At 54.0% G+C, this 23,939-nt stretch overlaps 1 protein-coding gene across 1 annotated transcript in view; it reads right to left on the bottom strand.

Moving 5' to 3' along the window:
- Nucleotides 1-23,052, bottom strand: part of ABR (ABR activator of RhoGEF and GTPase) — a gene marked incomplete at its 5' end in the record, with an annotated part of 77,962 nt that extends 54,910 nt beyond the window's left edge. The window contains 5 exons of the mRNA XM_082861070.1: nucleotides 168-228; nucleotides 2,969-3,076; nucleotides 8,151-8,336; nucleotides 14,941-15,039; nucleotides 22,918-23,052. Coding sequence (XP_082717196.1) covers nucleotides 168-228; nucleotides 2,969-3,076; nucleotides 8,151-8,336; nucleotides 14,941-15,039; nucleotides 22,918-23,052 — 589 coding nt within the window. The remainder of the gene's footprint in view (nucleotides 1-167; nucleotides 229-2,968; nucleotides 3,077-8,150; nucleotides 8,337-14,940; nucleotides 15,040-22,917) is intronic.
- Nucleotides 23,053-23,939: the final 887 nt, after the last annotated feature.

Here is a 23,939-nt window from a genome sequence, read left to right as displayed (position 1 = left end):
GCATGCACACGCTCACACACACACACACACACACACACACACGCACACACACGCATGCTCCCACACACACGCGCACGCACGCGCACGCACACACACAAGCACGGCACCATAGTCCACAAAGCCAGACAAAGGAAGGTGACTGTTATCCAAGCCATTCCCCAAAGTACCTTCCATAGTGACTGACGTGTGGCTGTCCTTGGAGTCCTTGGGACCTTTCACTTTCAGTTCCTGCCAAACAGAGGAGAGGAATCACCACCTGGCCTGTCCCCTGAGCCTCCCCATCCCCCATCGTGAGCAACGCAGGAAGCAGGGCTCTGAAACCCAGGGGTGCAAATAGAAGAGACACAAAGACTAACACGTGCAGGCCTCCCTCTGCCTCTCCGCTTATGAGCCCCTGGGCCACACCCATCATCTCCTGGAGCCTCGGGGGTCCCCTGAAGCCCCTCCCCAGCAGCTCAGAGGGCCTTCCAGAGGAGGCCCACACCCTCCTCCACCCCGCAGCAGCGGCCACTACTTGGAGGTCTGTACACGCCAGCCCAGGGCCAACAGGCTTTTAGTGGACAAGCTACCAGGGCACCAGCTGCTCCTTGGGCGTGAGCAGCCCTTGAGACAGGAGCGGAGGGCCCCACACACCTGCACAGGGGGACGCAGGGAGGGGCAGGCAGTCCGAGCGTATTGAAAGGGACTCCCCCAGCCACCGGCCCCACCCGCACTCCCCACCCACCATGTCTGGGCTGGGCGTCAGAGAGGAAACTTCAAGGAAGGAAGAGGCAACACCCCTCCTGGATCCCGTGCAAAGTGACAGGGAGTGAGTGCCGGAAACAGACCCCAGGGATAGCTTATCTGATCCTAACCTCTTTCACCTGCCTTTAGAGTCAGAGGTTCCAGCTCTAGCCCTTGCCACTGGACCAGCGTGGCCTGTAATTGGAGCGGTAATGCAATCCCCACTTGGAAGACTGAGTGCATGGTTGGCGGGGGGCGGGGGGCGGGGGGGGGGGTGTTCCCAGGGGACGTGTCAGCAGGAAGGTGGGGACGAGGTGAGGCCAAGGTCAGGTACCAGGTGATGTTGCCTGCCCTGCCTGGGAGGCAATGCCCAGGCAGCGGGGGCTCCACACTTCCTACTCCTGCCTCAAGCTGTTTCTAGACAGAGAAAACCCCCAGGGACTGAGCCTGGGGTGTGGGGCTGGGGAAAAGGGAGGTTACTCAGCTTCTCAAGGCTGTGTCTGGATTCCCAGGTTTAGGGAATTTTTCTCCACGTCCCCTTCCAGGGCAGCCTAGAGGTATGAAATCGCTCTGCTGCAGAGGAGGAGGGCCTAATTGCAGTAATTAAGCGGCAGCAGCAGTGGGAAGTGACAGCGTCTGCGCATGAGTCAGGGTGAGAAGCCACTGGCGGCAGGCCACGGGCCTCGCTCTGCCCTTGGGGCCAGCTGGCTATGAGAGGGGCTTGGGGAAGAGCGCAGGGGTTTCTGCCAACCATGGAGAACAGGCAGTCAGCCCAGGCTAAGAGGAGAACCCCCTGACCACTCTCTGGACCACACATGACCCGGGCACCCGGGCAGCCTTGGCAGGGTCACTCTGAACACAGATGGGAAACCCAGTTTGTCCCCAGGGAGGGCGGGGAGCCGTGAGAGGAACACCCTTTCTCCAGCCTCAATGCTCCACTTAGAGGGACCTTCCCACCCCTCACTCCACTCCGTCCTCCCAGGCAGAGGGTGACTCACCCGACCCCTGGGTTTGGGAGAAGAAACAGGGCTCAGCCCTCCTCTCTCTGCCCCCAATAGATGTGTTTGAACGTGGAGGGAAGTGTTAGCAAATCCAGTGTGGCTACAGATCTGTGTCCACGTTTTTCCAGTCCGGCTTTGACTACTAATCAAGCTGACATTTCCATCTCCATCTGCCTTACTCTTGTACTGCCTCCCGGCTGATTCCAAACTTGGGTATGACCCTTATAATCCCAGTAGTTTCTCGAAAACTACCCTGCACCTCACCAACTTTTCCAGCAACAGAGCTGAGAGAGAAAGCAAAGGATTCAGAGGGGGCCCATAAGGCAGGACTTCCAAAACTGCAGAAGGAGCTCCCTTTCCTTGGAACCAGAGGTTCTCCTGCCCCGAGCTTGGAGCTGGGTGTTGTGATTGTAAAGCCAGTGGCCTGGTTGGGAGGTGTGGGGCGTGGGGGTATCCCTGAGATCTTTTTGGCTCAAGGGGTGAGCTGGGCTGTGCTCCTGAGGAATCCTAGAGCCCTTCCCTGCCACTTCCTGGATAGAAGTGTCGGCGGCAGACAATGCCACATCTTTTCCCTGCGGAGGAGGGTGGTGGGAGGGCTGGGCTGCAGCCGCAGGGACAGGCATATCCCCAGCCAGAAGGTCTAGGGCTTCTTATCCACATGGCCTTTGTCCGCTCTCTGTGGGACTGCAAGGATCTTAAAAGATCACCTAGTCCAGACTCCCTCAAATCTTCCCGATTATAAAAACCACCTGGGGAAGTTTGTTAAAAATACAGACTCCTGGGCCCCACCCCAAACCTTCTGAATTGAAGCTCCAGGGAAGGTGCCTGAAGATCTGCATTTTAAACAGTGGCCCTGGTGGTTCTTGTCAAGCAGGCTTGGGATGAGCTGGATCAATCCAGACACCTCATTCTACAGCAGAGGAAATAAGCCCAAAGGAAGGGAAGTGACTTGCTTAAGGTCACCACAGTGTGGGAGAATGCTGCCTTTTTAATTTCCTTTTTTGCTTCCCCTGTTCTAATGCAGAATAACCTAAAAGAGAATATCAAAATCATACATAAAGCGATATTCTTATGTTAAGAGGGAAAATGTCACGGGCAAGAAAGCAAATCAGGCTCAGTGTTGCTCATCCGGGGAACCATCTTCCTCACTGGCAAGCAGGGGAGGAGAGGCCCTAAGGCTAGAAGGCTCTGAGCAGCCCCCCAAACCCCGAGTCGTAGGGGTGGCTGTGCAGGGAGCTGCCCACCTCGGAGATCTTCTGGAATTGGTTGTTGGACTGGCTGCACTTCTCAGCTGTCTCCAGAGCGACTTTATAGTTATCCACAAACGCTTTGTACACGCCAAGCTGGCTGGCCTGCAGGGAGAAGAGAGAGAAGGGCAGGAGAGGGATGGGGAGAGAGGATTAATGAATGGATGAAAGCATAACCAGAGCACCTGGAGCTCCCTTAGCACTCAGAACCTCTAACTCAGTCCGAGCGGCTAGCTGGGAGCAGAAGCAAAAGGCAGGGTGAACATACTACAGTATCCCTTTGAACTTGGTAGTTTCCATGGAAACTGGCTCAGCCAATAAGGTTAACAAGGGGGTATTGGGGGTTGGGGGGAGCAGGGCATGGCCTTTGTTGGCATGCCAAAACTCAGTTCATTGCAGCATTTGGCTTTATTTAGCATCATCAAAGTCTCGCACGGTTTGAAGCCCCTTAATGCCTCACGCATCTTTCACATCCTGGAATTAGCTGAAGCAGGGGGAGACAGGGAGAGGGGTGGGCACATGTGGCCTGCTCAGTGCCCCACTCCCCATGCTCAGTGTGGGGAACTGTATTTAAAGGCACAGTCCCCACTTCCCTTGGCCTCCCTCGAGGTCCTTGTCCCCACCTCCTCAGCCTTCAAGGAGCCAGAGGTCCTTCCTCTCTACACATTTGCATGTCGCTTTGAACCTAACACAAAGCTTTCCGCAGCTTCGGACCACACAGAGGCTCGTCGCCTCCTTGGGGAGGCAGAACAGATGCCATCAGCCCTTTCTGCAAAAGGGGAAACCAAGGCTCGTTAATTCAATTCCGCAAATATTTATGGAAAGCCTTCTCTGTGCTCTGCACGTACATCTCCTCTTACCAGAGCAAAGGGTGGAAATTCTAATTAAACCACAATGAGATACTACTTCATACCCATCAACCTGGTCAAAATTTAAAAGTCTAATGATATTAAGGGTTGGAAAGAATGTAGGAAAATAGGAACTTTCCCAGACTGCTTGCAGGGGGTGTAAGTTAGTATAATTATTTGGAGAGTAATTTGTCAATAACTAATAAAGTTGAAAATATGCACAGCTTAGCCTACTACTTAGCAAATCCTCTTCTACAGACAGACCCCAGGGCTATGCTGTCCCGTACAGGAGCTACTTGCTACACCTGGATACTGAGCGCCTAAAATGTGACTAGTCCAAACTGAGATGTGCTGAGTGTAGAATACACACTGGGTTTCAAAGGCTTAGTATGAGAAAGAGAATGTAAATGATATTAATTTCTTCATCTGTTTACATGTTGAAATGATAATATTTTGACACTATTGGGCGAAATAAAATATATTCTTCACATTAATTTCACCTGTTTATTTTTACTCAATGTGACCACTAGAAAAGTTTAAGTTATATACGTGGCTCACACTATATTTCTACTGGAAAGCACTGCTCTAGAGAAACTTGAATATGTGTGTGCACAAGGAAATGTGAACAAGGGTATCTACCTGCCTCACTCTTTCTTTTGTGAAAAGACTGGAAACAAATGCCCACAAGGGGAACCCATACACACAGTGCAGTTAAAATGGATGAACTAGATCTTTGTGTAGCCACGTTGACAAGTTTCAAAATGAATGCTGATTGAACTGCAAAATATATGATACATACAGACACACTTATATACACTTTAAAAGTACATGCAATGCCATAAAAAGATATATATGCATAGCGAAAACACGAACTGCAGCCTAGAAGGCTACACACCAAATTCATGTCAGTAGCTGCTTCTAGGTTGAGAGGAAGGGCAAGAGGAAAGGGAGAGAGAGAGAGACTTCATTCTCATCTGTAATGCTTTATTTTCTTGATCGAAAAGTCTTTCCATATATCTTCAGAGCTTAACATCTGTTAATTCTGGGAGGTGACTGCACCATTGTTTGCTACATTATTCTCTAGATTTTCTGGTTAAAATTTTTTCCAATGAAGTAGCAAGGACGTTCTACCCACCAAGGTACGAGGCGGGAAGTGGGCTGCCCCTGAGCCCTGCCCCGGATCGACTCTGCTTTCTGCAGAATCCCTGTGCTCCTCAAAGATCCGAAGAGGTGGGTGGGGGACCTGTAGCCACCCAGGGCAGAGACAGAACTCGAGGAAGCTGGCAGGTGGGGCGCAGGAAAGCCAGAGGGGAAAGTGAGAGCTGGGATGCTTGTGAAGAAGCCAGGGCCAGAGCCATGCAGGTCTCAGCCCCAGATGGGCCAGACTTTTCAGAAAGGAAAATCCCAGATGGGGAGGGGCGGGAAGGGATGGAGTTCGTTTCCTCTTCCAGAGAGAGTCCTGGCCCACTGGTGTCCCGCGCTACAGGGGATGTGCTAGCCAGTCACTTCCTAAACCAAAGTATCATTGCTATTCTTCTAAGTATGCACATTCCTTGTCCCCCTTCCCACAGAAGGATAAAGGCTGGGTGCTCAGGGTGGAACGCTACCCCCTCCTATTCCACTACAGAAGGAAGTAGCCGGAGGTGAGCCAGAAGCAGGAGCCACCTGGGCAGAAGGCCTGTGTGCAGGGGTCACCGGCCATCCCAGGCACTGCCATCTCCATGGAGCACCTTAGTCTGCAGGGCCCAAGGCCTGGCCTGCCAGGGCCATTAACTGGGAAGTGGAGGTTGCTTGGAAACAGCAGCTTGGCACTGGGGTGATCCCATAAAACAAATAACGGAGATGCTAATTCCCTTCTCTCGGTAATGGATAATCAAATACCCGGAGACCAGCTGAAAATAAACTGTCTCCAGATGCCTGGCCTGCCCGGCCTCCTCCCAAGCCTGTAGCCCCAGGGCCTTCAGACATCAGTTCATGATGCAGGGGGAGGGAAGAGGGGGGTAGCAAATTCATAGCCAGGCCAGTGAAGCTCAGACCAGAATGGGGAAGCCTGGTGACAGCAGGGTCCAAGTGACAAAGATAAACTGGGACAGCCTTTCCACTATGCTCCAGGCTACTCACTCCTACCACCGCCCCCCGCCACCGGGGTTTGCTCTCTTCTGTCCTCCTGAGGGCTGAGGAGAGGCTGCCCACCAAGCCAATCAGCTCAGGCTCCTGGACCAGGCGGGCAGTGATGACTGGGCGCTCATCATCCCTGAACTGGGGCCAGCACTCTGGGGCTGACAGAACCCGAAGTGTGGAGTTCCCTGGCAACAACGCCTTTCAGGGGTGCTTCTTCCTAATAATAATAATAATAGCGGTAATAAGAGTAATAACAGTAATGATAATGGCTAACTACGGAGTATTTACTCACTTACTATATTCCAAGTCCTGTTCCAAGAACTTTTCAGGTATTAACTCACTCAGTCGTTACAACAATCCAGTAAAGTAAATACCATTATTATCCCCGTTTTTACAGATGAGGAAGCTGAGTCAGGAGAAGTTGGGTAAGTTGCCCAGTGTCACAAGTTTAACCTGTGGCAGAACCCGGATTCAAACCCAGCTGCGACCTGGCTCTAGAAACTGTGCTCATCTCTGTAACACTGCTGTCCCTCAGGACACAGACCTCAGGTCCTGTGATGTCTCCTCAATGCCTTTCCAACTTCTCCCTGGTCCCAGGGGTCAAGGACACGGTGCGCTCATCCACCCATTCATTCACTCACTCACTCGCTCATTCATGTATTGATCACGGGGCTGGTTCTGGGGGTCCAAATTGAAGAAAATACAGTCTGTCCTCCTGGAGCTTACGGTTCTGGGGAGTCAGGCAGTTTAGTGTTCACGGAGTGGGTAAGCACAGGGGCTGCATTTCAGAGGCTGTGGAAAGCTTCTCCACGGAGGTCATTTCTAAACTGGAAACTGACCAGAGAAGCCAGATAAGACAGAGAAGGACATTTCAGGCTAGAGCGCAAGTACAGAGAGGTCAAGCGCGCCTGCAGTGTGAACTGAGACCAGAAGGTTCAGCGTCGGGGGCGCAGAGGGGGTTGCTGAGGCCAGCAGCAGAGGGTCTCATAAGCCACTCCTCGGAGCCTGGCCTTTATCCAAATCCCTGAGCAGGGGGGACTTGAGGTCCGGTCAGGAGTTTAGAAAACGCTCTCCTGCTTTTAGGTAGAGGCCAGAGGCTGCCTGGGAGGCAGGTCTCTGGGGCAGAAGCCACTCATGAGGCCACAGCAGTGGCCCAGGTGAGGGCGCCAGAGTGCTGGAGAGAAGCAGGTGGCTGTGAGCTTTAATGAAGTGGACTCCATGGGATGCAGGGAGGTGTTAGGGGGTGGGGGAGGGGAGGTGCCAAGGATTAGCCCCCGGGAGCCATGGATGGACGGTGGTTGGGACATGGCCGCACCCACTGAGACAGAGGCAGGGAAAAGAGCAAAGAACTTCAGAGCCAATGAGTTCAGTTTTGAGCATCTGAGCTTGTGGCCTAGGAGCACCCAAGCAAGAGTCTTCTCCATGTGAGAAAAACAGAGCCCTGTCCATTCAACAGGTCCCACCACTGCAGGGGAGGAAACGGAGAAGCACTGCTCCCTGCCCCGCCCCCACCCATACCCAGAGGATAGGGCCATAGACTCCTGAGCTCCATCCCGCCTGCTGGACTGGCAGAAGGTATGTGGCGGAGAGCCGGTGGGGGCCCTGTGGGTGTGACTGGGGGTCCTCAGGGGACGCGGCCAGAGACGGACGCCGAGCTAGAGGAGAGGGTCGTTCCCGACCAAGGCCGCACGCTACGTCCACCTCCTCTGTCCCTCTCCCTGCCCTGCGGGTGGGCTGGGCTCTCAGTGCTTCCTGCTCCAGGGTCCTCAGGAGAGGATCGCCGGCTGACATGGTCTCCCTCCCGACTCTTCATTTCAGAGGCAGCGCGGAAGTGAGGCGAGCGTCTGAAGTCTCAGGTGAGCAGTCCCTGCCTGTCCACCTGGCACTTGGCCCTGCAGCCCAGCAGGGGAGCCTTCGGTCCAGCCCTGGCGCCCCCAGGTGAGAGAAACAGTGCCCTGCCAAGGGCACCTACCCACGTGGCCTGTCCCTGGCAGCCCTAGAAGCAGTCTAGGGCTTCACTGGGGGAGGCCGGGAGTCCAGGCAGCAGGCCCAGGTTCCCCATAAGGCAGAAGCCCAGGCTTTCCTCCAGGACTCAGAAATGACTCAGGCCTTCAAGGAGGCCAGGAGGTCTGGGGCTGACCAGTCCTCTCTCAACACCGGCAACTCCACTGAGGTCCCGGGTAAGGGTCCTCCATCGACGGGAGACTCACCAGCTTCTGGAAGAGGTGGCCCATGGTGACCTGGCTGTCCCACTGCTGCACCTTGGGGCAGAGGTTGTCATAGAACTCCTTGTGGATCTCGTAAATGTCCTGGATCTTGTAGAAGATGGTCTCGATCTGTTGGATGGTGAGCACGGGCTGGGAGGTGGTGGCAGTGGCCTTCAGGGGTTTCATGGGCTGGGCAAGAAGAGGAAGAAAGAGCAGAGGTGAGAGGGAAATCAACCGGAGGGTCAGCAGGCCCAGGGCCCAGATTAGGCCCTCCTGCTGCTCGAGTTCTGCCCAGATAAGGCCACTGAGGCCAGGGGACCTGAAGCGTGGTTTGAATGGAGCAGCTGCTGTCACAGGCCCCAGCAAGCCACCCATTACTGTAAGAAGAGGGAGCCTGGTCCAGCAGTCCCATCAGGTCCGAGGGGTGGCGCCAGGACACATTTCTCCCACCCTGTGTCCCCTGAGGGACCTCTGGTTCTCAGCCTGTACTGGGTTTGCCTGATGGTTTAACAGGGTCCATAGCTTTCTTCCACAATGGCCTCATGCTCTGAGTCACAAACTCCCTTGTCATGCTTCAGTGGGAAGGAAGGTTAACGGGGAACTCAACCCCTTAGCTATTTCCTTCCAAGAAACAGAACATGATTCTAGGACTTGGGGAATAGAGTTTCTAAGGGACCCAAACCAATCTCAGCTGCACTGATATCTTAAGTTCCCATCACTTAGTATAGAGAGAGTGAGCGTGGCACGCATGCCACCGTGCTACCTCCTGTACCCATGGCAGACATTGCCAAGCAATCACAATGACCTTCCTCACTGAGCCTTGTCGTAGCCTCAGACTCTTTCTCAATGCCGAGGCTGACATGCAAGATGACATGCAATATCCCTATCTGTCATCTCTGCTTATCTACACCAAGGTGCTCCAAGGCGTCTGGTGGAGAGGGTGAGGTGACAGACGAAGCTCAGGACCATCCCCAACACTTGCTGGCTGAAGTTATCACCGTAGAGCCCAACATGAAGGGAAAATGAGGCTTGGATACATTTTCTTCAGTGGGATTTCTGTATTTTCTAAATCACCTCCAGTGAGTAAATATTAATTTTATAATCAGGAAAAAAAAGCTATTAAAATTAATCATTGAAACAATCAATGATACTGAAGGATAAAGAGCTCCTCCATGGTTGACCTTCCTTCAGCCCTAAAGCCCCCAACCATGCCCAGACTGCACACCAAAGGCCCTGCAGGGGAGAGGGTCTGGGAACCTGCCCCGTAGAGAAGGCATGGGGGTGGGGAGGTGGCGGGGAGGGGTACGCTTACTTGAGAGAGAGAAGCCTGAGTCAGACACAGTTGGTGTTCTTCATCTACTGTGAAGATAAAGGGCTGTGTGGAAAGAGGTCTTTGACTTAGTCTGGGTCATTCTGGAGACCCAGAGGGCAGAAAGGAGAAGTTGCAGGCGCAGGTATGGGCTCACTAGAGCTGCCCCCCGCTACCTCACAGGATTAGGTAGCGAGCTTCCGACGAGGCAAGCATTCTAGCAGAGAACGGGTGACTCAGTGCTGGACTGCAGGGAACACCTCCCCTGAGGGAGGCCGAAGTTACCGCTGGCTCACCCTGAGAGAAGACCCCCAAGCTCGAGCCAGCCACGGCTGCCGGATGTCCAGCCAGGCTTCACTCTATCCTCCCATCTGTCTGTCCACAAGGGGAAGTCCCCTCTACTTAAAGACCCAGACAGTGCTCTGACTTCTAGCTCCCCTGTCCTCCCAGCTCTAAAAAATCCAGACATGATGATGAAAGCAGGAAAAAGCAGAAGTCCTCCTCTGACCCTCTCAGTGCTGGAACCAATGAGGCCCTAACGTCCAGACCTTTGCTAGGAAAGCAGGCTGGGGTTCGACCTGGTGCAGGCCAGGCAGTGTGGGCCAGAGTCCCAATTCTGCCGCTTAATAGCTGTGGGCAAGTCACTTAGCATCTCTGGGCCTCAGCAGCCTTGTTTGTGAAACCGGGATAATATTACCTTCTCAAGAACACTGATGGGAAGATCAAAAGCCATCATTTATCTAAAATATTGAGTATGTGCCTGGCACACAGAAGGCAATCAGTAAGTGTTAGCTGCTACTGTTATTACTATTTACCCCACAAATAATGGACCAAGTGCCCACATAAGGCCAGACCAGGGGGTGTAGCGGGTAGTCAGTGATTCACTAATCACTGCCCCCGTGGAGCCTCCCATCTAGTAGGGCAGACAAACAAAACACGAGGAAACAATCAAACACAAAATCACACATAAGTGCAATGAAGGAAATAAGAAGGGGATGTCCTGCTGAAGGACAAGAAATGGAAGCGTGGGGGCAAAGGGGACAGTATTTCAGGCAGAGCTCCTCAACGCCTGGTCCCAAGGTGGGAAGAGCTTGGGCAGAGAGAGGAGCTAGAAGCAAGCCAGTGAGCCTGTGTGCTGCGAGCAAGGGGGTTGGCGAGCAGGGCCCTAAAGGAGGGCTGGAGGGGTGAGCAGAGGCCAGATCACACAGGGGGAAGGAATGCGGCTTTTAAGCCCATGTAATGACCTGGCTTTCCCCGGAGGGATTGAAACAGGGGAGTGACGGGGTCCAATTTTCCCTTCAGGAGATTATTTTTATGACTCATGCTCCATGCTCCGGACAACGTTACAATCTATTTGGGTAAACTGGACCAACACAAATGAAACATTTTCGTGGACAAAGCAAGATACACTTATTACTCGACTTGGACTGTAAATACCAACCAACGGGCACAGCTCGGAGAGGGCTTCACAGAGGAGGTGATGGGAAAGGGCCTCAGAGGGAATATCAGAGTAAGTGGAGGGTTGGGGCCTGGGGAAGCATGGCAGGCAGGGACACAGAGGGAACTGGGGCCAGGAGAAAGGAAGAATGTTTTCCCCACCCCAGGCGGGCAGCGACATTGAGCTCACGGCTCCCGATGTTCCGTGAAGGATACAGAGCCGGCCCTTGGGATCCGTCAGAGTTTATCCTTTTTACCTCTATCTACCCAGGTCTCGAGGAGGGTCCAAGTCACCGCGGAGTCCCTGTCCCAGCCAGGGTGCAATCCCCACCCGGGGGGAATAAAGGAAAGAGGAGAGAACAGTCCTGGGGAAGGAGCAGGGGGGCGGTCAGGATTTCTCAGAAGCTGCTGGGGAAGCACTCAGGCCTATGCAGGGACAAGACACAAGTGCTCTGCTTCCTCCTGAAGTCCCACTGTCTGCAAAAGGGGAAGCACCGGTGCTCACCAGGGGCAGGTCACACAGACAGGGACTGCGCTTGGGGCAGCAGGCCGTTGGTTCTCAGGACAAGGTTGGGGGGGGGCTTTGGGGGAAGGGAAAGTGCTGGATGCGTGCCCCCAGCTGGCCTGAGACCCTGGGAGGTGAAGGCCTGAAAATAGGCCTCGGGCAGGGAGGGCAGCAGAAAGGCACAGGCAGCCCTGCTCTCCTGACAGAGCACACCAGCTCCCCCTCCCTCTTCCCAGAATCCTGCAGCAGAGGACGGGGCGCCAGTTCCCCATTTTATTAGAGTTAACTCTGGCTCTGGGTGTCCCATGAAGTGCTCCTCGGGAAGACGGGCCAGGCGGGTTCGAACTCCTTTCATGACTTCACACTGTCATTTGTCTCTTCTGTCCCCCAGCAAGTTGCCTTTAGACTTTCGAAACCAGGGAAAGAAATCGGCCCACTTCCTCTACCTCCTATCCCAAGAGGCCTGGAGGCTGCCACATGTACTTTTGTTAACTATCACCACAGGCTGGGGGCGGGGGTGGAGGGGTCGGGGTGGGGGGGGGGAGCGTCCTGAACCTATCTTACAGATAAGGAGCGAGGCAAACTCCAGAAGGAGAGCCGAAGAGAGGAGGGCCAGGTGGGACCCAGGGCTGGAAGGTGCTAAGGCAAAGGCAGGCCAGAGGGAGCACCCAGCTCACCTGCAGCCTGCAGAGACTTGCAGAATTACATGCATTTGGTCTGCCCCCTTCCTCCACTCCCCACCTCAGCCCCAGCTCCCAGACCCTCTTCCCTTGTCATCTGAGCCCATCAGGAACCTGGAGGGTTCTGGAAGGTTACCAAACCTTGCCCAGCCAGCAACCCAGGCGGCGGGAACAGAGCCTCCTGTGTGGCCTCCCCGTCTGCGTCTGTGTGTCCACAGTCCAGGCTACACACGACCAGTTGTTTGCGTATCAGGAAGTGTGAAACTGAGAACAAACACTCAGGAGAAGAGCTGCGGGAATGGGGGTAGGGTGGCAAGGAGAGCTGGGCGTGGGAGGCGGAGGGAGCTGGGGAAGACAGGTTTTCTTCTCTGAACGCCTTTGTCAGATCACCCCAAAGAGCAAAGGGCTTAGCTCCTGGGTAGCTGGGAAGGGCCCCCAGCTCCAGGAGAGAGAGGAGGGCTTGATTCCTCATCTCTGAGGCTTATCATCTGAGACTGTGGCCGTGGAGGGTCCTGCCCCCTCTTCCGGAGGGGCCTCCAGGTGCAGACCAGGCCTCCTGGCTCGTCCCTCCCTAGCTCTTGCCTCTGCTCCAGAAAGAACCAAGCCAGGATGAGCAAGCTGGGGGGAAGAGGAGGGACCTACCCTGGGTCACACCCCAGGACTGGCAGCCTCAGCCTCCCAGTTTTTACCTTGAGAGCGTGAGCTGTTAGAAAGGCAGGCAGGTAGGGAGTGTTGTGGCCCCTAAATCTGTTATCTTTACCCAGACAAATGGGACTCAAATTAGGCCCAGTGACAGATAAGAACCCAGCTGTAAGCTAAGAGGGGCATGCTTCTGATGGGAACATGTACCTCCCCTTCCTTCAGGGAACTGGTGGGTTGATAGAAACAAACAAGCTCTAACCTGCGCTCTTTCCCAGAACAGGAGAAAAAATTAGAATCCACTCACACTCAGGCTCTAAGAGCTTCCCCTGCAAACTCACTTACCCGTCACAACAGCCCCATGAAGAGAGTACTAATATTAGCATACCCAGTTTGCTGGTGGACAAAATGAGGCACAAAGGTTCATTAATCTGCTGAAGGTCTACAGCTGGTAAGCAGGCAAGCAGGGATTCAAAGCCAGGCAGCCTGGTTCCTCTGAACTTCTTTCAAATATGCATCCTTTAAGTAATGACAACTACGCCCCTGTGTCTGGGCACAGCAATTCATAGTTTATAAGGTGTATTTCGTCTGTCTGTCCTCCTTCCTTCGGATAATATTTCAGTGTCTAAGTACCTGGCACTGTACTAGGACCCCAAAAGGATCACCTGATTTTCTCAACCCCATGAAGGAGAGAGAGAAGGTAATGGCCTTGTTTTCATCTTCAGATGAGGAAACTGAGGCTCAAGAAGGTTACCCATGGCTTGCCCAAAGCCGTTTTTTTTTTTAATTACTTACTTACGTATTTATTTATTTATTTATTTATTTATTGGCTGCGCCGCGCAGCATGTGGGATCATAGTTTCCCAACCAGGGATTGAACCCTTGTTTCTTGCATTGGAAGTGCGAAGTCTTGGCCGCTGGACTGCCTGGGAAGTCCCACCAGTGGTTTTTAAAACCGACAACGCACGTAAGAAAGCATGTGGCCCAGTACGTACATACACCTATACACACAAGCCAAAAGTTGCATGAAATAGTACTTATTCTTACTACATGGGATGCAGGCCAACATTTTCTTTCTCGTTTGTTTTAAAATGCTGGTTCACCCCACTACACTGATTACATTACCCACTAATGGTTAAGTTGCACAGTTTGAAAGACAGGGGCAATCAGTCTACTATTAATGGCAGCGTCAAGTCTTGCCCTAGCTCTGGCCCCAGACCCGAGTCCTTATGGACCTGCCAAACTGTTCCTCCCTTGAAAAAATGACTGTGCAGACCAACAAACTTCCAGTGAGATCAACCACCGACTCATCCCAGCGTGTTACAAAGCAGCTACTCATCTCAATAGCTACTCCTGGGGTAATAAATGCCAAGTCCCCTGGGACACCGGGTGACAATACCTCATATCGCAGCAAGTACATAAACGCGTATCTTACAATTCTTGTAAGAATGACTATCTACTGATTTCCATCTGCCTTTCTTATCCCTCCTTTTTCTGATACCAGCTGATGTCTCAGACTGCGCAACACCCAAGGAAGAGAACTTCACATGCCACAATCACTCTGCACAGTAAGTATCCAGACGCATCTAATATGCACTTTCTTCAGAGGCAAAAACATCTTATGTCTGTGTGGGTACTTTTACCTTTTGAAAACATTGTATTATTCCCCTCTCAGTCCGATTCTCACAACACCACCTCCGTCTTGGAGACGAAACTAAGGCACATTCACAGAGGGCGGCAGCCTGTCTAATGCCTCAGAGCTTCTCAGAACCACACAGACAGCCCTTCAACACATTTCCGGCCAGAGGGCCTCAGGATGGGGTGAACGGTTAACTACTCCAGGGAGAAGGAAGGAACGGGACTAGGGATAACAAAGAGGTCTCCACGTGATTGACTTGTTGAGATTTGCCCAGAGTACCAGCCAGAGTCGGAGGCTAAGACCCCACCTGGACAGAGAACTGTGATCCATTAGTAATGCCTGCACTGTAGTCAGGGATGATGGAGTGTCTGCCACCCCCAACCAGGTGGTGCTTCTTCTTCTACATTTCCCAGGGCAGGTAATGGAGAACCGGGGCTGAGAGGCCTTTTCAGTGACCTTGGCTGCCAAGCCATAGGCAGAGTAGTACCACAGACCCCGCCCCTGGGAAGGACTGTTCCAGGTCCCCCTCCCTCTCCAACTCCAAAAGCAGTTTTAGAGCACAAAGGCCCCAGAGTATATACTCACCAGCAACAGAGCTTCCAGCTGGTTAATATAGATCTCCTCGCTGGCCAGGAACCCTGAGAGAACCAGCTTCCTCATCTCCAGGCCTTTCCCTGCTTCCACCTGTAAAAGCAGGTCAAAAGCCAACAGCTCATGAGAAGGGAGACCAGAACCCTGAGCTGCCTGTTTTCTTGCCTGTTTTCTCTTCTTTAACACCTTTGCAGGGGATAAAAGCCAAATACTTATTATAGAAAATTTGTAAAATACAGAAATATAAAAGGAAAAACAATCACCCTTACTCCTACTGCTAATGTCTTGCTTTAATTCTCTCCCATCCTTTTTTCCCCCACATTTCCTTATTTGTATCCATCCACCTATTCAACCTTATAATAGTGAGCAAGATAAAAAAGAACCTGACCCCATGTGTGGGAGCAGTTTAAAGGGGGTGGGGGTGGTGGGATACAGACAGTTAAGAGGGGAAATCAGAGTCATGACTGAGGCAGGGCACGGTCACGTGGAGGGCACAGCAGGGGCCAGAGGAGGTGCCCCGGGGAAGTGATGTGTAAACAGAGAGGAGTAGGGATAGAGAGGATGGGATGGAAGTGGGCATGGGAACCCCGGCCGAGTGGCCTTCCAGCTACACCTCTGACTGTATCTTCCTGTCCCTGGGGGTTCAATCCCACAATGGAAGGCGCTGGCTGTGGGCCATCAACTTTACCCCTTGTACCGCCCGACCCCCGCCAGCATTTCCTGACTGCGTAAGGCACAGACGCCAACAGGCCTCCTCCTTCCTCCAGAATTCCTTCTCCTCTACGGTGGAGATCATACCCCATTTAGCCTTGAGTGGCCACCAACTAGCACAGTGCCCTGCGCACAGATGAACCTTCCCAGAATGCCACCCTACACCTGAGGCTTGTCAAAGACTTAATGCTGCAAAATGTGATTACTGGGGGACTCAAGTAGGTTCTTCACTCATTTATTTATTCATTCAAGAAATGCCCACCAGACCCTGTAGATACAACGGGAAACAAGCATTCAATAGCCCCTGTGCTCATGTGGCTTATAATCTAGTGGGAAAGAAAGACGTTAAAAAACAAAAGCAGAAGCCACACAGCACAGGGAGATCAGCTTGGTGCTTTGTGGCCACCTAGAGGGGTGGGATAGGGAGGGTGGGAGGGAGATGTGAGAGGGAGGAGATATGGGGATTTACGTATATGTATAGCTGATTCACTTTGTTATACAGCAGAAACTAACACACCATTGTAAAGCAATTATACTCCAATAAAGATGTTAAAAAACAAACAAAAAAACCCACAAAAGCCGAGTAAATATAAACATATGACTACAAAGTGTGATGCGGGTTCAGCATATCCTCTCCTTAAACACCTGCAATGGCTCCTAGTGCCCTCTCCCTACTTGTCCAATCTCCCCAACAGCCATCAGATCTCTGCCTTTCCAACATGCCAGGAATGTTCCAGCCTCTGAACTCTGGTTCTCGCTATCCCTGCTGCCTAAAATGCTTTCTCCCACATGGGGTCTTCTCTCCTGAAGACACAGCTGAAGCCTCTGGCCTGCAGTGTCAGCCCTCGTGTCAGAATCTGCGGCACCGCCGCAGCACCTGACGCGCGCCCTGTCTTGTTACCTGCCCGGTGATTCTGTAGGGTCTTTGAAGCACCTGCGTCACGCTCCTCTGGACACCCCTAAAGCCCAGCACCACGTGATGCCCCGAACATGTGGGCACCTGCGCCTTGTAAGTCCTTTCCACTCTCTCATTTAGCTTCATTCCTCTCTCAAATACCTCCCTGAGGGAGGTACTATATTTTTCCATTATAAGAATGGAAACAAGCAAATAAGACTTCAAAGAGGGAGGAGACTAGCCCAGAACCACACAGCCAGAAAGTGGCAGAGCTGGGATTCCCCTGAAGGTCCTCGAACACCAAATTCTGGTCTCATCCACTGCTCTGATGATTTCCTCACTCCCCTGTTCCTTTCTCAAGCTTTGGATGCTTAACTGGAATCTCAAACAGATCCCTCTCTGGGCATCAAATGCACACCCTTAGCATAAGCTGGGAGAGTGTCTGAAGCTACCAGAAATCTCCTACGTCCGAAGGAGAGCTGCTTTCCCCCTGCTGCATGGCCACCCCAGCAAGTTCTCACAGGCTTTCCTGCCCTTTCCCCAGGTGAAGGACTTAACCCTTGACCTTCCATCAGCAAACCAGTTAGCAATTTGTGCTGGAGGCTGCCTCTCCCAGTCTCTGAAATGTAATCTGATCCTGTGATAGAAGAACAAGGTCCTGCCAAAGATGTCCACCTCCTAATCCGCAAAACCTGTGACTATGTCACCTTATGCGGCAAAAGGGACTTTGCAAATTGATTAAGGATTTTTAGGTGGGGAGATTATCCTGGGAATGAATGATCAGGTGGACCCTATGTAATCACAAGGGTCCTTGTGAGAGGCAGGCAAGAGAAAAGGCTATGAGCCCGCAGAAGGACAGGGAGAGGCGGAAGGGGACGGGGAGAGATTGAGTGCAAGACTGAAAGATGCTACACTGCTGGCTTTGAAGACAAAGGATGCGGCCAGGAGCCAAGGAATGCAGGGGGCCTCTAGAAGCTGGAAAAGGCAAGGAAACAGGGTCTCGCCCCTAGAGCTTCCAGAAGGAATGCAGCCCTGTTGACCCTTGAGACTTGTAAGAGAATAAATCTGTGTTGTTTTAAGCCACTAAATGTGTGGTAATTTGTTTCCGGCAGCATTAGGAGACCAGTATGGATGCCAAGCTTTAGGGAGAGACAATGGTTATTTATTGATGGTTTCACAAGTACCAGGCACTGTTCTAAGCACTTTCCGTGGATTAACTCACTGGAATCCCACAGTCTAGAAGGTGTTATCATTATCCCTCTGAGGCACAGAGAGTGGAAAATGCCAGCTGCCCAGAGCTGTGGGCATCGCAGGCAGGCAGCACCCCCTCCAAGGAATGAGACCAGAGCTTGGAGCAGGGCTCGCAGCCCTGGAGGTGGGAGTGGAGGTCGAGGTCAGACCTGCTGCTTCCCCAGACTGACAAATGGCAACTCGCCCTCCACGTTGGGGGCCAGCGCTCCCCTCCTGTGCCCCATTGCCTTCCCGTTCCCTGCCAGCTGGGGATTTGCCTGAGGGCCTGGCAAACACCCTCTCAAGGAAGTCACTTAAGCACAACGTGAGCTTAAATGTAGAGCTGGCTGGACCAGGACCAGGGTGAAGACGCGGTGACTCACAGCCCCACCAAGCCTTCACCCGCCCTGGCATGAGCACAGACCCTTGTGTCAGGCCCCGTGACGGCCCACTGCAGCAGGACCCGCTCCTCGTGAGACTCCAACCTCAGAGTCCAATCTTGAAAGAACTCCCCAGAAGGCAGTAAGTAGTCACCCCCAAGAGTCCCCACTCTGGGCCACATTCACGCTGACATTTTGGCTGGCATGGGGGTGGAGGTGATGGGAAAGGATGTGAAATTAAATTCTGTGCATGTTACCAACAGGTGGCCTGCTGTCAGTTACCACCCAAAACCTCGTCCACCTTCACTTTCCTCAGACCCCACCTGTCCCTGGCTTGGAATATCTGGAAATTCACAATTGTTTCTTCAATCCTCCTGGAGCTATTATCATCCCATAAAACACCAGGGCTCGACATCCACTCACTCATTCCCCACCATGTGCCCGGCACTGGGAAGACAAGTGAAGGAGACAGTCTCTGCCCCCAAAGAGCCCTGCAGAGGTGCCCACACACCCAGAATCTCCAGGGAGGGGTTTTCTGGAGTTCAGGGCCCCCAGAGCCCGTGCCACGCTGCTTGCCAGTCCTCCAGCACAAGGAAGCTGCCATCTGAGTGACACTGTCCCCACTTCCTCCCCAAGTGGAGCTTACGAAATGCAGCAGCCACGGGGGGCTCGTTCATGCCCAGTATTTTACATAATCTGCTGGGCTGAAAGTGTCAGCCTGAGGCCCCAAATCCAAGAGGTCAAGTCACTCTGGTAGGGACAGTATCTGCAAGTAAGGCTTAGCTGGCTCTGGCCTGGCCTGGTCTTCTACAGTCGGGGCTAAATAAAGTCTCCAAAGGTTTGGTTCCAGGCCAAGTCAAGACTCTCTCCGGGAGCCTTGATCTCCTCCAAGACAACAGCGTGGGCTGAACAAGCAGGGCCACTTGCAATTCAGAGCCTTAGGCCAAGCAGCTCCACAGACAGTAGAATTCAGTCCATGGGCCACACCAGTTTGCGAGGAGCACCCCGTGGATGGGGGGGGTCTGGTCGGAGCAGATGCCACTGGGTCTAGGCGCTATGTCCATGCCAAGAATCAGCCTCAGCCTCAGGACAGCTGGCCCCTCCCTGAGTTGAGTCGATGCAGGGACTCAACTCCAGCCATTCTCTCCTCTCCCCAGCCCTAGGCACCAGGGAGGTCTCTTTCAGCTAATTCCTCAGCAGAATAGAGAGTGGGGGGGGGGGGGTAATGGGGCAGGCACTGCTGGGGGACCCTCCTAAAGGGCAGATCTCCATATTCTGGGCTCCTTGCTGTCTGAAGCCGCAGGCAGGTCCCATGGGGTCCAGCAGTGTTTTCAGGGTTCAGCTATTCACATCCCACACCTTTGCAGTTCTGTCATACGTACCACCGGCACTATTATTTACTTAATACTGTTCTTCACAACAACTGGCTTCTTAAAAGCACAGCCTTATCCCAAGCATTATATTTGAAATCACAGGAAAGATGTGCAAGTCACTCTTCTATTTTTATTTTTGGTTGCATCACGCGGCATGTGGGATCTTAGCTCCCTGACCAGGGATGGAACCCGTGGCCCCTGCAGTGGAAGCGCGGAGTCTTAACCACTGGACCACCAGTGAAGTCCCTATTTTTTTCTAAGATACATTAAAATTTACGCCTAACTATTAAAGTGCAAAATATATATCCAGGTGCCACCTAAAATCATCTCTCAAATCATCTCATATGTGGCCCACACTTCGGGGAAAAAAACCTAAGTGGGGGACACAGGCATGGCCATCACTGCACATGGAGGGAGCGGAGACCTGGACAAGTGAAAAAGAAACACAGGTTGTTCAGATAATCCATTAAAAATCGGCACAGAATTAACCTGAAGGGTTAATCTGCATTACAAAAGGATTTCAAAATTCCTGACAAATGAGTTCTTTATATAGCAAGGCCCCTATCGGCCCTAGGTACCTTTAAATAGAATCCTAGGAAAGATGTGGGGACGTACACACCCTTTACAGAGGGGAGGTGGTGCTGCTATCAGTATTCACGTTATTATCAGTTTATAGACCATTAACTCCTCAAAGGGGTGTGTGGGTTGAAACACACAGCAAGCTCCAGCTCCAGCTCTGGAGAAAACCGCTGCCGTCTTCACATCTGTCCCCCGGGAAGATGAAGCATCTCGGAAATCACACTGAAAACAGGATTGATTTATGGGACTGGCCTTTGGACATGTGCTCAGGAACACGACTACTGTGTAAGGTTAAGTACTCCTGAAGTAAAGTAACAGCAAAGAGAGAACTACCTTGGATTTCTACCAGCCGCCAAGAAGAGTCTACCAGGCAGGAGTATGCCCAGTCCACAGCACAGGACAGGAGCACACCCTCCAGAAATGAGCCCTGACCTCACACATGCACATGGGCACATGCCCACGCACACGTGCACACACACACGTGCACACACATGCGCCCAGTCCAGCCCTGACTCAACGAGAAGTGGTCCCTCCTCCTCTGAATTGAGTACCCTTTTATCAGAACCCTTCTCATGGCCCTGCCTACCTTCTCATTATGTTCCTATTATCTGGGAACTTGCCCCCTTACCCTGAACTGTGAACTCTTTTTGAGAAAGGACCAAGCCTTGTTCACCTGTCTCCTCCCCCAGGCAGCCTGCTTTGAACAGAACACAACCTGACAGTGTTTGTTGAATGAATCAATGAGCTTTCTGTTCGTCTTCTCCCTCTATAGATGGCCAAGCCTGGTAGAGGAGAAGGGCATCCTGGACGTGTTCAGGCTGGGACAGGGGGCTTGGAATCCCCCAACACTCAGGAAAGGGGCCCTCCCCCCAGTGCTGGAGATAGGTCCGGGAACACTGAGGCGGCGAGGCAGAGAGGAAGACTCCATCTTGGCGCTCACAGGGCTCTGGGAGGAACAGCATTTTTAGGTGTGATGTACACCCAAGCCCCTTTGGTATCCGTGTGCTTCCTCCTTAGAACACCTCTGAGATGGAATAAGGCCAGGGACATGGTACGCCCTGTGTGGGCCCCATGGAGCCTCACTCATTCCACCAATCCACTGGACACCAGCCACACACCAAGCACCGTGCAGCGTTCCCAATGAAAACAAGAGGGCCCTGCCCTGGAGGAGAGAGGCACACGTCTAGAGTTCCAAACAGAATGAAACAGGGGCTAGCCCGGTATAAGCCAGACTAGAGGTCCAGAGTAAGGGAGGACCCATAAGGCAGCATATGAGTGGAACCCCATCTGTGCTGGGGAGGGTGTCTCAGAGAAGGAACCCACAGAGGTCCCACCCTACACACTACTACTACTAAGCTCCCAGCAGGTGCTCTTGCCTCATAAACAGACTTTTCCCCATCCTGTTCCTGGGATGGCTGGGCAGACCCTAAGGGCAAGGCCCTGGGGGCCCAGTGAGAGATGTGACTTACCCCAGTGTGCAGAGGTAGCACCAGATGAGAAAACCAGGGCTGGGGCGCCAGCCACTGCCAGCCTCCCGTTACGGCTCCTCTCTGCCCCACACCCAGGCCTACAGCGACTGCTCCGCCCCTTCCACACATCAGCCATCTACCCGTGGGTCTGCAGTCTATTTTTACCTCCATTAGCTCCTCCTCTGATCCACACTGTAGCACGGGTGGAGCAGGGCAGTGATCCCCATCTTACAGGAGGGACAAAGGGGCCCAGAGAGGCTCAGCGACAGCCTCCTGCCCAGAGCAATGCTCCGTGCACCATGCCCTCTGGGGTGCAGTGCTGCCAGGGCAGACAGGCTCGGGCCCCACAAGATGGGCGCTCTGTTAGGCAGCCTGGCTTGCAGTCTGTGAACTCCCTGCCATACGTTCTCACTGGCCCTCCCTTCAAGCCACAGAACAGAGAGGAGCTGAGCAAAACACTGAGGTTAGAGGTGAAAGAAAGGAAGGACGGTGTGGTGCGCATGCCTTAGGCAGCACTGGTGCACTTTCAAGTGGAATCCCGGCCCCTGGGGCGGGGTGGGGGGGCGTGAAGAGAAGGGGATTGAGGCAACCACTCCCCTCCTGCTCTACCTTCGAGGCAACTTCTCTGATTAAACAGAGGCATTGCTGCCGAGACAGCCCCAGAGTCGGTGGGCTGGGATCCAGCAGATGCTTCCTGCCTATGCCCACCTTGGGTAAAGTGCCTAGCCACCTGGCTCCTGCCTCCAAGCCCGCTGTTACTGCCCCTCTTCGGCTGATTCAATTCTTTCCCTTCAAGGAAGTTCAGGGACCTCTGGCTCTCGATCTCTCCAAATGCTCTCATGCCCTAGCCCAGATTCACCAGATTCCACTTGCTTGGAAGAGAGTGGCTCCCTTGGCCTGAACTTCACAAGTGCACTTATCCCACTGCTGCCATGGAAACAAGGAATTACGGCCTCCTAGTTTCACGTCGACCAGCTCCTCTGGGGCAGCAGGCTGACACCACTGGCGTGCCCACCAGGGGACTCATGTCACTGCCAGAGAAAGCCCTCTGCACAACTGGCCTGGGGAAAGCCAGCAGCCACTCCCCCTGAGGACAACTGGTCCAGGGGGAGGCGGCGGGCACTGCGCCTCTCCCCCAGGAACAGCTGTGCCCAGAGCACAGCTCCTTGCATCCCTTGGCAGGCAGGCGCCAGCCCCTCTCAGGCTGAGGTGCTTCCACTCGGCCACAAGGTTTGTGCACAAATCAGCCATTTCTGCCGCACAGACTTCGGCAGTCAGAGCTGCGAGCCCTGCCCCCTCCCCCGACAAGCATCCAGGGCGTGTCACATTCCCACCTTCACAGCCACCAAGAATGGGGACCCTGAGCCGGGGCTGGTCGGGGTTCCCAGCTCGCACTCCTCCAGGAGAAACACATCTTCATCCTCCAGGACCTTGTCCAAAAAGCCTATCGCCTCCTCTTCCTCTTCCATGGCAGCGGGAGCCGCGGAGGGCAAACAGGAAGCAGGGTCCCAGCAGCAGCGGCAGCGGCAGCCGTGGCCGCCGGCGCCCAGGAGCGAGGCCGGCAGGCGGGGACGGGAAGAGCGTGCAGGGCAGGCCTAAACCAGCACGCGGGCCTCCCCGGAGTCCGTCCTGGCGCCCGGCCACCGGCTGCCGATGAAAGGCTCCATTATGAGCCTTCTCCCGCCCGCCGGCTCCGGGTCCTCCCGGAGAAAGGGGAAGCGGGGCGTCCGTGCGGCCCCGGCCGCCTCTCGCGGGGAGCTCCGCCGCCGCTGCCGCCGCCGCGATTCCAGGGCTGTCACCGGAGCCCGCGCGCCCCTGCCGGCCGCCGCGGCCCTTCCTGCCGTGCGCGCCGGCTCTCCAGGCAGGCGGGGCCCCGCTCCCTGCCGCCGCTCCCAGCCCGGCCGGGCGCCCCGCCGCCGCCGCCGCCGCCGCCGCCGGCCCCACAGATCCCGCCCTCCTGGACGCGGAGGTTCGCGTTCGCTCTCAAGACACAGGAAATGCACGACTCGACGGGTGAGGTGGAGCCGTTCCCTCTCTGCGGTCGCCGGGCCAGCCGGCTGGCGGAGGCTTCGGGAGCGCGGAGGAGGGGCGACGAGGCCGCAGCCGGGCCGGGCGCAGGGGGAGGTCCGCTTCCCAGAGACAGGCTTTATTTACAGCCCCTCACCGGCCCCGCGGGCAGGCGGGGGCGGAGCGGACGAGCAGCTGCCCGCACAGCCTCGCGGGCCCCCGGGCCAACCTCGGTGTCACCTTGGGATGCCTACAAGCCCCTTCTCATTTCCGCCTCAGGCTCTGACACCTTTGAGGAAGGGAGGCCAAGCCCTGGTGAGAAACCATAGTTTCTTTCCATCGCCACCGT

The sequence above is a fragment of the Leucopleurus acutus genome (genome assembly GCF_964270905.1).
Source record: "Leucopleurus acutus genome assembly, chromosome: 19".
Lineage (NCBI taxonomy): Eukaryota > Metazoa > Chordata > Mammalia > Artiodactyla > Delphinidae > Leucopleurus > Leucopleurus acutus.
Note: the sequence above shows the minus strand (reverse complement) of the source record. Positions and strands in the feature narration are given on the sequence as shown.